We start from the raw sequence: 18366 nt of genomic DNA, 5'->3' as shown, positions 1-18366 counted from the left end.
AACTTGAAGTTCATTGTTCTTATTCCTTGCCAAAGAATCCACCAGGATAAACGACATGGAGGGGGAGATTCATTGTGGGACATGTTGGAAGGAGATTCTTGGCTCCCCCCGTACCTCATCTTAGGACTCATGTGGTGTGTGACCGGAAACTGCTCAGTCTCCCAGAAAAAAAATGACTGTTTTTTGTTTTTTATTTTTTTTTGAGACAGGATCTCTCTCTGTTGCCCAGGCTGAAGTGCAGTGGTGTCATCATAGCTCACTACCGCCTTGACTTCCTTGGCTCAAACAATCTTCCCTCTTCAGCCTCCTGAGTAGCTAGAGGCATGCACCATGCCTGGTTAATTTTTAAATTTTTTGTAGAGATGGAGTCTTGCTATGTTGCCCAGGCTGGTCTCAAACTCCTAGCCTTAAGTGATCCTCCTGCCTTGGGCTCTTAAAGTGCTGGGATTACAGGTATAAGCCACCATGCCCGGTGACTTTTGATGAGCTGCTGCTCATTGCTAAGGAGGAGGGTGGAGAAGGAGGGCAGAGAAGGAGGGCATCACTACCTATTGTGAGGAAAAGTTTTAGTTTTGGCAACCATGAATATCTTACTCAGCAAGACAGGCTGCCATCTGGAAATTTAGCTCCTAGACTGACTTTGTGAGTGCAGTCCAATCCAGTTGTCTGAGCTTAGTGGGACATGGCTTAGGCCAGAATTTGGGGTTTGGAGGTGAGACGGGCTAAAGTGGCCTGAGGAGCCATGCCCAGGACAGAACCTGGGTTGGAGGACATAGGATGCGAAGACAACCTTTGTGGGTTTGGAAGGCCAAGGCTGAGGAAGTACCCAGAGCCCACTCTGTACGTGTGTGTGTGAGTGTGTTGGGGCATCCGCTGTCAGCAGGGTGGGTGTGTTTGTGTGTGTCACTAGTGGTCTGTGTGTGACAAACATGTGCTCTCCGTGTGTGTGTGTGTCTGTCTGTATTTGGGGGATGGTGAGTGTGATTGTGTAGTGTATTGAGGCAACCCATGCCCACAGTGATGTGTGATTTGTCTGTTTGCATGTGCACGTGGGGTGGTGTGAGTAGCTGTATGGTAAGTGTCCTCTGTGGTGAGTGTGTGCATGCGCACATGCATATGTTTGTGTGTGTGGCAGGGTGGATGTGTGACTGATGGTGTGCATGGTCTGTGTGGAGAGGAGCATGTGAACTAAGCATGTGAGTATGTGTGTGTGGGGTGTATGGTTGTGTGGTGCATTGGGGGAATGTGCATCATCAGTGGTGTGCTGTTTGCATTTATGTGTCAATGTGTATGTGGTGTGTAAAGGGTGACCATTCTCTCGTGGGCCCCTGCCTTTCCACATCGTGCAGCATACACACACCCAGGTGCAGCTCTGTGAGCCTTGAGGGTGGTGCATCAGCATAAATCAAGTTTCATTGCAGCAGGAAGAAGAAAGACTGGGCCAGGTGTGGTGGCTCACACCTGTAATCCCAGCACTTTCGAAGGGCGAGGTGGGTGTATCACCTGAGATCAGGAGTTGAGACCAGCCTGGCCAATGTGGCGAAACCCCAACTCTACTAAAAATACAAAAGTAGGGCCTGGCAGCACGTGCCTGTAATCCCAGCTACTTGGGAGGCTGAGGCGGGAGAATCACTTGAACCTGGGAGGCGGAGAGTGCAGTGAGCCGAGATCGCGTCATTGCACTCCAGCCCAGGTGTCAGAGTAAGACCCTGTCTCCAAAAAAAGAAAAAAAAAAAAAGAAAGAAGACTAAATATGAATTAACAGGAGTTAGGAAAGTTTTCCTGGAAAGAAGGACCTCCAATCTATGCCTGTGCTCTATTTGGCTGGGATTTCAACAAGCAAAGGTGAGTGTTCTGTTTGGGAGATAGAGGGAGAGGTAAACTTATCATATAGGAGCTTGCAAATGACCAAAGAGCATAGCAGGTGATTCTGGGAGGGTGAGTGACAGGGAGCAGGGGCATCACAAGACAGCTAAGGTGTCAGGCCCAGAGCACCATATCCAAGAGCCAGGGTTTGCTTCTGTGCACAGGGAAGAGTCAGTGAGCATTCTTGGGCTTGGTAGTGATAGGTTCTGGCCTGGCCACTGCCAAATAGGTATTGAAGCTGGGGTCAGTGGCTCACACCTGTAATCCCAACCCTTTGGGAGGCTGAGGTGAGCGGATCACCTGAGGTCATGAGTTCAAGACCAGCCTGGTCAACATATAGTGAAACCCTTATCTCTACAAAAATACAAAAAATAGCCAGGCGTGGTGATGTGCACCTGTAGTCCCAGTTACTCAAGAGGCTGAGGCAGGAGAATTGCTTGAACCTGGGAGGGGGAGGTTGCAGTGAGCCGAGATCGAGCCACTGCACTCCAGCCTGGGCAACAGAGTGAGACTGTCTGAAAAACATAAAAGGTTGGACGCTAATCCCAGCACTTTTGGAGGCCGAGGCGAGTGGATCACGAGGTCAGGAGTTCGAGACCAGCCTGGCCAACATGGAGAAACCCTGTCTCTACTAAAACATACACAAAAATTAGTGTGGCAGCATGCGCCTGTAATCCAAGCTACTTGGGAGGCTGAGGCAGGAGAATCACTTGAACCCAGGAGGCAGAGGTTGCAGTGAGCTGAAACTGCACCACTGCACTTCAGCCTGGGCGACAGAGTGAGACTTAGTCTCTCAAAAACAAACCAAAAAGAAACAAAAATAAACATTTGGGGGAAAGGGTGACATTCTTCAAAATAGACCATATGTTGGGTCATAAAACACATAATACATTTTTAAAATATTGAATTATACAAAGTATCTTTTATGATCACAATGGAGTGATGCCAGATATCAATAAGCATAAGAAAACTGAAAAATTTGCAAACATATGCAATTAAAACATTAAAACAATTAAAAACAAAACACTATTTTTTTGGTAGCAGAGAACAGGGTCTTGCTCTGTCACCCAGGCTGGAGCGCAGTGGCACGATCATGGCTAACTGAAGCTTCAACCTCCTGTGCTCAAGCTATTCTCCCATCTCAGCCTCCTGAGTAGCTGGGTCTACAGGCATATATCACCACACTGAGCTAATTTTTTATTTTTTGTAGAGATGCAGTCTCACTGTGTTGCCCAGACTGGTCAAACTCCTGGGCTCAAGCAATCCTCCCACCTCAGCCTCTCAAAGTGCTGGGATTACAGGTGTGAGCCACCATGCCCAGCCTGTTATGATGTTTTTATTTGGCTTTAATATTTGGATAATACTGGCCTCACAGAATGAGTTAGGAATTGTTTTTTCCTCTTTCCCTTTTGGAAGAGCGTGAGAAGGATTGCTGTTAATTCTTTTTGAAATGTTTGGTAGAATTCACCAGTGAAGCCATTTTTTCGTGGACTTAACTTTGTTGGAAGGTTTTTAATGCCCTGTTTTACTACTGCTATTCAATATTCTACTAGAAGTTTCAACAAGAACAATTAGACAATTAAAAAAATGAAAAGTATCAAAATTGGAGAGGAAGTAGTCAAACTAGATTTATTTGCAGATGAGAATACATATCCCAAATATATAGCAAATCCAAAAGAATCCATGAAAAGGCTACTAGAGCTAATAAATGAATTCAGCAAAGTTGCAGGATGCAAGATTAACATATGCACAAAACCCATTATGTTTCCATACAATTGAAATAAATAAACAAAAAAGTTAAGAAAGTAATTCCATTTGCAATAGCATCTAAAAAGTAAAATACAGGCCGGGAGCAGTGGCTTACCCCTGTAATCCCAGCACTTTGCGAGGCCAAAGCAGGCAGATCACCTGAGGTCAGGAGTTCAAGACCAGCCTGGCCAATATAGTGAAACCCCATCTCCACTAAAAATACAAAAATTAGCCGGGGATGGTGGCGCGCGCTTGTGGTCCCAGCTACTTGAGAGGGTCAGGCAGGAGAATCGCCTGAACCTGGAGGGCAGAGGTTGCAGTGAGCTAAGATCGTGCCACTTCACTCCAGCCTGGGAGACAGAGTGAGACTCCATCTCAAAAAATAAAAATAAAAAATAAAATAAAATAAAATACATAGGATAAATTTGAGGTGAATGGCTTATACACTAAAAAGAACACAATGTGGCTAAAATAAATTAAAGAAGGGCTAAACAGAAAGACATCATGTCATGGGTAGGAAGACTCAGTATTGTTAACATGTCAAGATTACTCAAAGTGATCTGTAGATTCAACCTAATTCCAGTCAATATCCCAACAGCCTTTTATGCAGAAATAAGTAAGACAATGCTTACATCCATATGGAATAATTATAAAGGGCTCCAAATAGCTAAAAGCTTGTAAAGAATTACAAAGTCAGAGGAATCACACTTCCCAATTCCAAAGCTTGCTTTTTTTTTTCTTTTTTAAAGGGTTTTTGTTTAATACATCTGAAAACAATGTATATACAAAGAATTGAGACATGAGAAAGCATTAGTTCAACAATAATGAATCTGTAAGAATTAGGATTGGGAAGGTAGAAAAGATTACTTCAATGTTTTTAAAAATTAGAAACTGCAACCAAAATAAACTAATAAAATCCCTATTAACACTTATGGAGAGTCTTCATAAGACTCTTTCCGTCTGGGCGTGGTGGCTCACGCCTGTAATCCCAGCACTTTGGGAGGCCGATGTGGGTGGATCACCTGAGGTTAGGAGTTTGAGACCATCCTGACCAACATGGAGAAACCCCGTCTCTACTAAAAATATAAAATTAACCGGGCGTGGTGGCGCATGCCTGTAATCCCAGCTACTCGGGAGGATAAGGCAGGAGAATTGCTTGAACCCAGGAGGCAGAGGTTGCGGTGAGCTGAGAGCCATTGCACTCCAGCCTGGGCAACAAGAGCGAAACTCCATCTCAAAAAAAAGAAAAAAAAAAAAAGGCCGGGCTTGGTGGCTCACGCCTGTAATCCCAGCATTTTGGGAGGCCAAGGTGGGCAGATCACGAGGTCAGGAGATCGAGACCATCCTGGTTAACACAGTGAAACCGCTTCTCTACTAAAAATACAAAAAATTAGCCGGGTGTGGTGGCAGGCACCTGTAGTCCCAGCTACTCGGAAGGCTGAGACAGGCGAATAGCGTGAACCCAGGAGGTGGAGCTTGCAGTGAACCGAGATCTTGGCCACTGCACTCCAGCCTGTGTGATAGTGTGAGACTCCATGTCAAAAAAAAAAAAAAAAAAGTCTCCATGATTTTTATTAAACTAGAGAGCCTTATCTGGCTGCTTTAGGGTTCCTCATATGCAAAACAGAAATAAGTGGATTCCCCTGACTGGTCCCCATGTTGTTAAATGTTCTCCACATCCCCACCCTACCTCCAGCTTCTTAATGAAGCAGGCCTCCATCCTCCTAACTTGAGAGGATGTGAATCATTCCACAGATGTCTGTCTTATAGCACCACCCACCCCTCCTATTTCCTCTACATACCAGTTCTTCAGCTGCATTCAACTCATACTACTGAGTTGCAAATCTATGCCAAGCATATAAGACAATGACTGACAGGGAAAAAAATTTTTCATTACAAACTCAATTAATTTGATTCATTTGGTGTATTTCAAAGGTGCAGTACTTTTCTTCATTTACCAGTGAAAGAGGTTAGAAATTAACTTCCCCCAAAAATCAGCAAATGGCAAACAAATGTCCTTGAAAGTCACAGTCACCTACAGTGCATCCTAGAAAAGAGAAGGGGCAAGACAGGCTCCACCCACTTTCATGAGTTTCATCAAATACTGAATCTACTCGAGGGTAGAGAGAAAAGGCAACTTTCAAAAAGGAGCATGTTACTAAATGAGGCATTTCCTATACTCCTTCCTAAGAGCACCGGATGAGGAGCATGGTTTCTCAACTAGATCTAGGAAGTGGAATGTGGACTCATTCTGTCCTCCTCCCTTTAAGAGCTATCCACTGGTTAATGAATTAAAAAAACAGTACTGAAAAACAAACCCCACACACACTGCCCCCAAAGAAGAGGAGAAAAAAAACAACACTAAGATGTCCCAGATTACTCTCCAGAGTGGAACCAGGGAGCAGCTTCAACAACTGCAGTTAGTTTATTACAAAGTCATCCACAAGCATGCCTTGCTTTTTTTGTGTGTGTGTGAAATAGAGTCTTGCCCTGTCACCCAGGCTGGAGTGCAATGGTGCAACCTCAGCTCACTGCAACCTCCCCCTCCCGGGTTCAAGTGAGTCTCCTACCTCAGCCTCCCCATTAGCTGGGACTAGAGGCACGTGCCACCATGCCCAGCTAATTTTTTATATTTTTACTAGAGACAGGGTTTCACCGTGTTAGCCAGGATGGTCTCAACCTCCTGACCTCATGATCTGCCCACTTCAGCCTCCCAAAGTGCTGGGATTACAGGCGTAAGCCACTGCCCTTGGCCCATGCCTTGCTTTTAAACAACAACAGAAAAATTTTTTGAAACAAAACAAAAACTAGTACTAATCACTTTTCTGACAATACACAATAACTCAAAATTAACTAGTCCTGGGAGGGGGAAGGGCCATGCCTACGGGCCTTGTCTCACATGAGTGCATGTGGGTAGGTGCAGGGCATTTGTCATTATTCCAAAAATGAATTTTAATTTTTAGTCTTTAGTTTGATTTAAACACTGCTTTTAGTATGATGCCGACACTAGTTGTGCAGAAAGGGCTCTGGAGAGATGTTCATAGCAGCACACACCTGCGGCTCTTTTTCAATTCTGGAGGCTCCATGGCAGCCAATATTGCTTCGTCAAATACATTCTTTAGGCCTTTCTGTGTGAGTGCGGAACACTGCACATACCTTACAGCCTTCAGGTCATGGACCAGCTTTTCAGCAGTCTCTGGAGTGACAGGCTTCTGTTTGTTCTTGGAAAGTTTCTCAATAATAGAGGGGTCATCTCTGAGATTAGTTTGGGTCCCAGCAAGCAAGAAAGGAGGTTTTGGACAGTGGTGAGTTATCTCAGGAACCCACTTTTCTTTCACATTTTCAAATGAAGGTGGAGAGACCACTGAAAAACAGACTAGAAATACATCTGTCTGTGGATAACTCAGTAGTAGTAATCTGTCATAATGCTCTTGCTCTGCAGTATCAAAAAGCCCAAGAGTATATGGTTCTCCACCAATCATAACTGACTGCATAATTGTCAAAAACAGTTGGTACATATTCTGATGGAAATTTATTTGTTGTGTAGGATATCAGGAGACATGTTTTACTAACAGCACCATCGCCCACAACAACACACTTAATTGTCTGCATTGCTGAAATAGTTTTGTATCCACTTTAAATATTTCAAATCTGATGTTGACCTCAGCTTCTCCACCGGGGCATCGGCAGCACTCCCCAGTTTCAAAGCTTTCTACAAAGCTACAGTAATCAAAACTGTGTGGCAGTGGCATATCGAAGGACAATATCAAGAATATCAACAAAGTGAAAAGACAACTTACAGAATGGGTGAAAATATTTTCAAATTGTATATGTGATAAAGGTATGATATCCAAAATACATAAATAACTCCTACAACTCAACAGCAAAAAGGAGAAATAACTAAAATGGATGAAGGACTTGAATAGACATTTTTCCAAAGAAAATATACAAATGGGAAATAAGATGCAAAGTTACCACTTTATACTTACTAGGATGGCTACTGAAAAACCAAAAACAGAATGTAAGTTTTGGCAAGGTGGTGAAACTGGAACACATACATTGCTGGTGGGGGTTGTGGCTGCTCTGAAAAACAGTGTGGCCATTCCTCAAAAGGCAAACCGGCCAGGTGCAGTGGTTCAAACCTGTCATCCCAGCATTTTGGGAGGCTGAGGTGGGAGGACTGCTTGAGACCAGGAGTTTGAGACCAGCCTGGGCAATGTAGTGAGACCCTCATCTCTATAGAAAATACAAAAATTAGCCAGGCATGGTGGTGTGCACCTGTAGTCCCAGCTACTTGGGAGGCTAAGTTGGGAGGATTGCTTGAGCCTGGGAGGTTGAGGCTGCAGTGTGAGCCATGCTCATGCCATTGCACTGTAGCCTGGGTGACAGAGCGAGACCCTGTCTCAAAAAAGGAAGAAAAGGGAAGAAAAGAAACAGACTTAGGCTGGGCGCAGTGGCTCACACCTGTAATCCAGCACTTTGGGAGGCCGAGGTGGGCAGTTCACCTGAGGTCAGGAGTTCAAGACCAGCCTGGCCAACATGGTGAAACCCCATCTCTACTAAAAATACAGAATTAGCCGGGCATAGTGGCACATGCCTGTAATCCCAGCTACCTGAGAGGTTAAGGCAGGAGAATTGCTTGAACCCAGGAGGTGGAGGTTGCAGTGAGCCGAGATCATGCCACTGCACTCCAGTCTGGGCAAAAAGCGTGAAACTCCATCTCAAAAAAAGAAAAAGAAACAGATTACAAAAAGCCCTGTTGGGTTTCTGAGAAGTAATGTGTCAGGCAACTTATGCTTTATCTTTGTGTAACATTATTTTTAAAATCAACATATAATGTACACAGGAAAATGCAGGGATTTTAATGAGCTTTTACCAACATTTAAATCCAGAAAGTTTCTTCAGGCCCCTTTCAAGTCAGCCTTCTCATCTTAACGGCAAACACTGTTCAAATTCCTCTTGCCCTGGAATAGCTTTGCCTTTTCTGAAGTTTCACGTGAATGAAATAAAATAGTACAGATAATTTTGTGTCTGGCTTTTTCTACTCAGTATCTTGACTTTGAGATTCATCCACTCTGTTTCATATATAAACAAACTCCTCCATTGCTATCTAGTCTTCTTTGAATAAATACACCGCAGATTGTTTATCGCCCTCTTGTTGGACATGTTGTTTATAGTTTTAGGTTATTTTGATAAAGGTGCTATTAACATTCTTATGTAAGTGTTTTTGTAGACATATGCTTTCGTTTACGTTAAATAGATAGCTAGGAATGTAATTTCTGGGTTATATAGTAACTGCATGTTAACTAAAAGTACTAAACAGAGGCCACGTGCGGTGGCTCATGCCTGTAATTTCAGCATTATGGGAGGCCAAGGTGGGAGGATTCCTTAGCTCCGGAGTTTGAAACCAGCCTGGCCAACATGATGAGATCCCCCTGTCACTACTAAAAATATAAAAATTAGCTGGGCATGGTGGCCTGTGCCTATAATCCCAGTAAGACTTGTCTCAAACCCCTCAATGCTCCCCCAAAAAACCCAAAACTACTGAACAGTGTTTTGTTTGTTTTTTTTGAGACAGAGTCTCACTCTGTCACCCAGGCTGAAGTGCAGTGGTAGAATCTCGGCTCACTGCAATCTCCACCTACTTGGTTTAAGTGATTTTCCTGCCTGAGCCTCTTGAGTAGCTGGGATTACAGGCTTCTGCCACCATGCCTGGCTAATTTTGTAATTTTTTTTTTTTTTCAGTAGAAACAGAGTTTCACCATGTTGGACAGGCTGGTCTTGAACTCCTGACCTCAAGTGATCCACCCGCCTTGGCCTCCCAAAGTGCTGGGATTAGAGGCGTGGGCCACTGTGTCCGACCTCCAAGGACACCATTTTCAGAGCAAGCACCTGCCGGACTGCATCCTGCCCTGGGGCCCAAAAGCTCCAGCATCTCCACATTCCTGGAACCCCACTGACATCCCCCTCATGTCCTCCTGGACGGCTGCAGTGATGTAACACCAGCTGGACTCATTGGTGTGGCCAGGTCCCCAGCACTGTAGCCCACACAGTATCCTATACTTCAGACTGTTTTTGAGTTTTAAAAAAGTCTTTATATATTCTAGATTCAAATTCAGCGTTAAATGTGTGGTGTGAAAATATTTTCCCCCAGTCTGCAGCCTTTTTATCGCTTACACAGAATTTTCACAGTGCATTTTTAATTTTTTAATTTTAATTTTTAAATTTTGATGATATTTAATTTACCAGTTTTTTCTTTTATGTTTTGTCTTTGTTATCAAGTCTAAGAATTTTTCACCAGCACCAGGTCCTGAAACTTTTCTCCTTTTTTCAAAACTTTTATAGGGGCCAGGTGCAGTGGCTCACACCTGGAATCCTAGCACTCAGGGCGATCACCTGAGGTCAGGAGCTCAAGACCAGCCTGGCCAACATGGTGAAACCCCGTCTCTACTAAAAATACAAAACTTGGCTGGGCACGGTGGCTCACACCTGTAATCTCAGCACTTTAGGAGGCCAAGGCGGGTGGATCACCTGAAGTCAAGAGTTCAAGACCATCCTGGCCAACATGGTGAAACCCCATCTCTACTAAGAAAACACAACAATTAGTTGGGCGTGGTGGTGCATGTCTGGAGTCCCAGCTACTTAGGAGGCCGAGGCAGGATAATCATTTGAACCTGGGAGGCAGAGGTTGCAATGAGCCAAGATTGCACCACTGCACTCCAGCCTGGGTGACAGAGTGAGACTCCATCCAAAAAAAAATAAAATAAAATAAACAAAGTAATAAAAAATAAAAATACAAAAATTAGCTGGGTGTGGTGGCTCATGCCTGTAGTTCCAGCTATCTGGGAGGCTGAGGTGGGACAATCACTTGAATCTGGGAGGTAGAGATCATGCTACTGCACTCCAGCCTGGGTGACAGAGTGAGACCCTGTCTCAAAACAAACAAACAAACAAACAAGAAAACCACAGTGATATAGGACTTCACACCTGTAAACCAAAAAAAGAATTCTAAGTCTCCTCAACCATCTGAACAGACCCCTCCTCTTAGCCAAGGACATTCCAAGGTTAACCTGAGAAACTAGTTCAGGTCAGACATGCCTCATTACACCCTCTTCCCTTTTGGAATTTAGGAAAAACTGACCAGCATTAACATCAACACAGACTTTAAGTCTGATAAGAAACATTTACAATCTGTTCTCTCTGAAGCCTGCTACTTTCGAGGCTTCATCTGCACAGTAAAACCTTGGTCTCCAGAACCCTTTATTGTAACCTAGACATTCCTTTCTATTAATAACGACTCTTTCAACCAAATGCCAATCAGAACATTTAAAAATCTACTTAAGACCTTGAACCTCCCCTCCCCCCACCACTTCAAGTTGTCTCACCCTTCCAGATCAAACCAATGCAAATCTTTTTTTTTTCTTTTTTTTTTTTGAGACGGAGTCTTGCTCTGTCGCTCAGGCTGGAGTGCAGTGGCACCATCTCAGCTCACTGCAAGCTCCATCTCCCAGGTTCACGCCATTCTCCTGCCTCAACCTCCTGAGTAGCTGGGACCACAGGCACCCGCCACCACGCCCAGCTAATTTTTGTTTTTGTATTTTTAGTAGAGACAGGGTTTCACGGTGTTAGCCAGGATTGTCTCGTTCTCCTGACCTCGTGATCCACCCGCCTCGGCTTCCCAAAGTGCTGAGATTACAGGCATGAGCCACCACGCTTAGCCAAACCAATGTAAATCTTAAACATATTGATTGATGTATATTATGTCTCCCTAGTGTATAAAAGCAAACTGTACCCCTGACCACTTTGGGCACATGTCATCAGGACCTCCTGATGCTGTGTCACAGGAGTGTCCTTAACTTTGGCAAAATAAACTTTCTTTTTTTTTGGAGATGGAGCCTTGCTCTGTCACCCAGACTGGAGTGTAGTGGGCGTGATCTTGGCTCACAGCAACCTCCACCTCCTGGGTTCCAGCAATTCTTCTGCCTCAGCCTTCTGAGTAGCTGGGATTACAAGCACCTGCCACCATGCTCGGCTAATTTTTGTATTTTTAGTAGAGATGGGGTTTCACCATGTTAGCTAGGCTGGTCTCGAATCCTGACCTCAGGCAATCCCGGCCTAAACTTTCTAAATTGATTGAGACCTGTCTCAGATATTTTTGGTTCACATACCCATTAGGATGACTGCTATCCAAAACCACAGTAACATGTGCTGGTAAAGGCATGGAGAAGTTGGCACCTTGTGCATGACCGGTGGGAATGTAGTAACATGGTGTGACTGCTGTGTTTGTGTTTTCTTTAAAAATTAAACATAGGTGCTGGGCGCGGTGGCTCACGCCTGTAATCCGAGCACTTTGGGAGGCTGACGCAGGTGGATAACCTGAGATCAGGAGTTTGAGAACAGCCTGACCAACATGGCAAAACCCTATCTCTACTAAAAATACAAAATGTAGCCAGGCATGGTGGTGTGCGCCTGTAATCCCAGCTACTCTGGAGGCTGAGGCAGGAGAATCGCTTGAACCCGGGAGGCAGAGGTTGCAGTGAGCTGAGATCACGCCATTGCGCTCCAGCCTGGGTGACAGAGTGAGGCTTAGTCTCAAACAACAACAACAACAACATTAAACATAGAATTACCATACTCTTCAACAATTCCACCTCAGGGTGTATGCCCTAAAGAATAGAAAGCAGGGTCCAGAAAATATATTTGCAAAATTTATATTCATAGAAGCATTATTCACAATAGCCAACAGGTGGAAGCAACCCAAATGTCCACTGATAAATGAATGGATAAGCAATATATGGTATGTACGTACAATGGAACATCATTTAGCCCTAAAAAGGAAGGAAATTCTGACACGTTACAACAGAAGTGAACCTTGAAGACATTATGCTAAGTGAAATAATTCAGTCACAAAGGGACAAATGTTACAGAATCCCATTTGTATGAACTACCTAAAGTAGTCAAGTTCATAGACACAGAAAGTACAATTGTGAGTCCCAGAAATAGGGGAGAAAGTGTGGTTATTGTTTTATGGATATAAAGATTTAGTTTGGGAAGATTTGGATTTTTTGAGATCTATTGCACAGGTTGGTGAATATACTTAATAATTGTGCACTGTTGGCCGGGCGTGGTGGTTCACACCTGTAATCCCAGCACTTTGGGAGGCCGAGGTGGGCAGATCACCTGAGGTCAGGAGTTCAAGACCAGCCTGGTTAACATGGTAAAACCTTGTTTCTACTAAAAATACAAAAATTAGCCAGGTGTGGTGGCACACGCCTGTAATTCCAGCTACTTGGGAGGCTGAGACAGGAGAATCTCTTGAACCCAGGAGGCGGAGGTTGCAGTGAGCCAAGATTGTGCCACTACACTCCAGTCTGGGCAACAGAGCGAGACTGTCTAAAAAAAAAAAAAAAAAAAAAAAAAAAAAAAAAAAAAAAAAAAAAAAATCAAATGTTTGCATTGTTAATATCGCCACCAATGTTTTTAGAAAAGTTTTTAAATGTTGGGAAGCTGTCAAGATCATGATGGTTGATAGAATTTCTCCAAAAGCTCTAATTTTAGCTGTAAAGCTCATTATTACAAAATTTACAAAAATGTAAATTTTATCATTTAGAAAGTACATTTTCAGTTAGTTTTCTAATCTTTTCTTTTCATTCATTATTTTTTGTTTGTTTGTTTCTTTAGACAGGATCTCACTCTGTTGCCCTGGCTGGAGTGCAATGGCATAATCATAGCTCACTGCAGCCTCAAACTCTGGCGCTCCAGCAATCTTTCTGTCTCAGCCTCCCGAGTAGCTGGGACTACAGGCACGCACCACCATGCCTGACTAATTTTTAAATTTTTCTTCTGTAGAGACCGGGTCTCGCTATGCTGACCACGCTAGTTTCAGACTCCTGGGCTCAAGCAGTTCTCCTGCTTCAGACTCCCAAAGTGCTGGGATTGCACGATCCACCTCGCCTGGCTTAGTTATTTTACTTAATGTTACAAACCATGCTTCATTCATTTTCAAGAATCTGTCTTAGAAATCCCCAAGCTTAAATCATCAGTGTTTGTCAATTGCACTTGAAATTAATAATATTCCATGAAAAAAGGAGTTCCTATTTCTCAAAACTCAGTCACAGAACTTGTTTTCCTCAAGACAACCATCATACTTCTAAACATTATAAATGCTTTATGGGTATTCATTGGTTTTTGTTGTTGTGAATATGTGAGGTGAATAGTGCAATAACTAATAATACAATTTGGAGCCTTTTTTTTGATGAAGGTAGCAGGTTTTTTTGTTTTGTTTTGAGACGGTGTTTCGCTCTTGTTGCCCAGGCTGGAGTGCAGTGGCGTGATCTCTGCTCACTGCAACATCTGCCCCCTGGGCTCAAGCAATTCTCCTGCCTCAGCCTCCCAAATAGCTGAGATTACAGGTGCCCACCACCACACCCAGCCATTTTTTGTATTTTTAGTAGAGACGGGGTTTCACCATGTTGGCCAGGCTGGTCTTGAACTCCTGACCTCAGGTGATACACCCACCTTGGCCTCCCAAAGTGTTGGGATTACAGGTGTAAGCCACTGTGCCCAGCCGAAGGTAGCAGTAGTTTTAACCACCATTGCTTTTGAACCATCAGTGTAAATATCAACACAGTGGAAAGGCAAATTAAACCCTAGTATGGGCTAAGTGCAGTGGCCATACTACTCACACCTGTAATCCTAGCACTTTGGGAGGCCAGGCAGAAGAATTACTTGAGTTCAGGAGTATGAGATCAGCCTGGGCAACATGGCAAAACCCCATCTCTACAAAAAAAAATGCAAAAATTAGCAGGGTGTGATGGCAGATGCCTGTAATCCCAGCTATTTGGGAGGCTGAGGTGGGGAGGATCGCTTGAGCTTGGGAGGTTGAGGCTGCAGTGAGTTGTGACTGTGCCACTGGATTCCAGCCTTGGTGACAGAGTGAGGCTCTATCCAAAACAAAAACAAAAAACCCTCGTATTATTAGAAAAAAATTGAACCCATGTGTCCCCCCAAAGAGTCTCAGGAATCCTCAGTGCCCAGTGATCATACTTTGAGAACTTCTGCTCCAGACTTATGTGAAAGAAACAAACCCCTATTTGTTTAAGACACTTAATTAGGCTTTTAAATACAAGATAAGTTGCGTCTCTAGTTCTCAAATAGTTTTTGGCAGATTTGCCAAAAATTCAGTCATTATACAGAGATACGCTGTATAATGTAGTAGTAATTTACTTCAAATTAATTGAATTTGTAGTAATTTACTTCAAATTACCACAGTATTTCAAAAACAATATTTATTGTTGATTTAAATAAACATTATTTATTTATTTATTTATTTTTTGAGTCAGAGTCTTGTTCTATCACCCAGGCTGGAATGCAGTGGCGGGATCTTGATTCACTGCAACCTCTACCTTCTGGGTTCAAGCAATTCTTGTGCCTCAGCCTCCTGAGTAGCTGGGATTACAGGCCTGCACCACTATGCCCGGCTAAGTTTTGTATTTTTAGTAGAGACAGGATTTTGACATGTTGGCCAGTCTGGTCTCAAACTCTTGGCCTCAAGTGATCCTCCTGCCTTGGCCTCCCAAAGTGCTGGGATTATAGGTGTTAGCCACTGTGTCTGGCCAAACATTGTTGACTTAAATCAACAATGTTTGTTGCTGATTTCCATTAAAACCTAGAAATTACTGGCCAGGCATGGTGGCTCATGCCTGTAATCCTAGCACTTTGGGAGGCTGAGGTGGGTGGATCACGAGGTCAGGAGATCAAGACTATACTGGCTAGCACGGTGAAACCTCGTCTCTATGAAAAATACAAAAAATTAGCCAGGTGTGGTGGTAGGCACCTGTAGTCACAGCTACTAGGGAGGCTGAGGCAGGAGAATGGTGTGAATCCGGGAGGCAGAGCTTGCAGTGAGCCGAGATTGCACCACTGCACTCCAGCCTGTCGACAGAGTCAGACTCCATCTCAAAAAAAAAAAAAAAAAAAAGGCTGGAAATTACTACAATGTCCACCATTAAGTTTCTGATAAATAAATACAAAAAACCTTCATACATACTGGACTAAACTATACCACAAAACAGAACTCTATCCATATCAGAAAACATTGTTTAATTTTAGGGAAAATGATACACATTTGTATACTAAAGTGCAATAATCCTCAGGATAGAGCCAGTGAAGAGATTATGGCACAGAACCATTCTTTGATTCTGTTTGCTTCTCAAATATTTCAAATACTTGCTTTACAAATATATACTATTTCCTTTTGAAACATGCCTCACATTCTTAGTATCTTTGTGCTGTGTTCGAAAGTAGGGTAGTATGGCCTTCTCAGGCAGTTCTGCTTGGAGATGAGCACAGCACGCTCTCTTGTACTTCTCCTCCCTGTTCCCAACTGTTACAAATACAGTGAATGTTTATTTGGTCCACAACTGGGGACAGTAGAAAGGACACCAGCTTGGAATCAGTTCGAACCTGTGTCTGCTGCACAGCTGAATCCCGGGGAAAGTAAGTTACTTAATCTTTCTGAGTCTGAATTTTTTCACCTGGCATATGGCAATGAAAATACATGTATCTCAGATCTACTATGAGGACTAACAGAGGTAAATAAAGCACATAAACCCTTAGCACAATGCTGGGTGCATAATAGATGCTTCATAAATGAGAATTATCAGTATTTTAGTTCAGTGTCTAAAGGACTTGTTTAGAGTTTTTAAGGTCTGCTTTCACAATTCTCCTTCAATGGGTAAATTCAAATGCTCAAGCCTCCTCTGCTATGCTACTCTGGAAAGTTAAGTGCTTATGAATGTCTTGCTTTTTTTTAACTATTTTTTAAAGCAAAATTTTCTACTTTCCTTTCTTATGACCATAGAGTCATTTAAAGAAGAAGAGTGCTCTTATCCTCTTGATTTCCAAAGGGAATTTAACTTTAAGGTGCTTTTTATGTGCTTATGGTCAAATGTATTACTCTACATTATAAGTTGAATATTACATACTATTCATTATATACAAGCCCATCTAGCAAGACAGTCACAGTTTAAAACAGATTAATAGTGTGAACTAAAAACTAAAGCTTGTGAAAATACCTATATTATGCCCCCTAATTGATCTAAATTATGTCATAAGATTAAATTTTTAAGTAATTAAAAATTAAGTAAGTAATTTTTGTAAGTAATTAAATTTTTTTTTTTTAATTTCCAGCTCTTTTAGTGTAGCATGGCAGAAAGAACAATGCATATGCCCACACAAATATCTGCTGATGGAGATACAGTTAAGTATATCTTTCAAATATAACTCTGCATTTTGTACTTCAGTAAGATTATATAGCTTAAAAATATTGACTTGGTAAACTGATGTAGGCATAGATGATAAAGTCTTGTTTGTTATGTTTGGGCATGAATTAGCTTTTATACTAATTGGAGTTAAATATCAATGGTGATTTAGATAATTAATACATGTTTTTTGAGTCTGACGACCTTATTAGCAGTGCAAAAGACTATTTCTATTTAACACCAAAGAAATTCAAAGTAAAACTTCTGAATCTCCCAATAAGTGAGAAGAACAGTGCTGTTTTGATGGATATATTTGCAGAATGTATGTACTGACAATAAATAATTTTTAAATGAAGTTATTTTAGCAAATGGTTGGATGACTGCTTGCTGATTGCTTTACTGAGTGTGAGGTTAGAGCAAGTTTTTTTTTTCTTAGATGGAGTCTGGCTCTGTTGCTTAGGCTGGAGTGCAGTGGCGCAATCTCAGCTCACTGCAACCTCTGCCTTCTGGATTTAAGCGATTCTCCCGCTTCAGCCTCCCAAGTAGCTGGGATTACAGGCACCCACCTTCATGCCCGGCTAACTTTTGTATTTTTTTAGTAGAGACAGGGTTTCACTATGTTGGCCAGCCTGGTCTCGAACTCCTGACCTCAGGTGATCTACCCACCTCAGTCTCCCAAAGTATTGGGATTACAGGTTACAGGCCACTGCACCCGGCCTGTCATTGCTTTTCATAAATAATCATCCTCTGAGAGGAGTTTCTCAGAGACTGAACCATTGGCCTATGCTCATTCCATTTTACCTTTGGGCTGTGTTGTATATCAAATCATGGTTAATACTCCTTTGTTCACATGACACTAAAACATAAAATTTTAGAATTAGAAGAGATCCCAAAAGCCAATTAGTCAAACATTAATCTGATATAGAAAAACTAGCAACAAATCCTTTAGCAAGTATCTGTTTGGGCAGCTATAACAAAATACATTAGACTTGGTAATTTATAAACAATAGAAATGCATTGCTCACAGTTCTTAGAGGATGGGAAGTCCAAGATCAAAGGACCAGCAGGTTTGGTGTTAGGTGAGGGCTTACTCTCTGCTTCAAAAATGGCTTCTAGCTGTGTCCTCACATGGCAGGAGAAGCAAACACTGTCGCTCAAACTTCTGTTATAAATGCAGTAGTCCTATTCATGTGGGTGGAGCCGTATGACCTAATCACCTCTCCAAGGCTCCGTTTTTTTAAACATTTAAATGATATGTAATATTAATACATATTGATGGGGTATAGGCAATATTTTGTTATATGCATAGAATATATAATCATCAAATCAGGGTACTTCATGTATCTATTACGTCGAATATTTATTATTTCTATGTTTTGGGAACATTTCAAGTCCCTTCTTTTAGCTGTTTATATAATACATTGTTATAAACTGTAGTCTCCCTACTCTGCTATAGAACATTAGAACTTATTTTTTCTGCCTAACTGAA

The 18366-nt window shown here is 42.5% G+C and overlaps 1 protein-coding gene and 1 pseudogene across 2 annotated transcripts in view; one reads left to right on the top strand and one right to left on the bottom strand.

The window, feature by feature from the left end:
• Window positions 1-6414: 6414 nt before the first annotated feature.
• LOC112620153 lies at window positions 6415-7306 on the bottom strand (annotated as a pseudogene). The gene has a single exon (XR_003118480.1). The product of XR_003118480.1 is annotated as a cell division control protein 42 homolog pseudogene (transcript).
• Window positions 7307-16011: 8705 nt separating this feature from the next.
• SEPT14 (septin 14) overlaps window positions 16012-18366 on the top strand; it is a 72570-nt gene continuing 70215 nt past the window's right edge. Inside the window, exons 1-2 of the mRNA XM_025378361.1 lie at window positions 16012-16113; window positions 16807-16875. Coding sequence (XP_025234146.1) covers window positions 16822-16875 — 54 coding nt within the window. The 5' untranslated portion in view covers window positions 16012-16113; window positions 16807-16821. The remainder of the gene's footprint in view (window positions 16114-16806; window positions 16876-18366) is intronic.

This window comes from Theropithecus gelada, chromosome 3, assembly GCF_003255815.1.
Source record: "Theropithecus gelada isolate Dixy chromosome 3, Tgel_1.0, whole genome shotgun sequence".
In the NCBI taxonomy this organism is placed as follows: Eukaryota; Metazoa; Chordata; class Mammalia; order Primates; family Cercopithecidae; genus Theropithecus; species Theropithecus gelada.
This window is presented reverse-complemented; position numbering and strand designations above follow the sequence as displayed.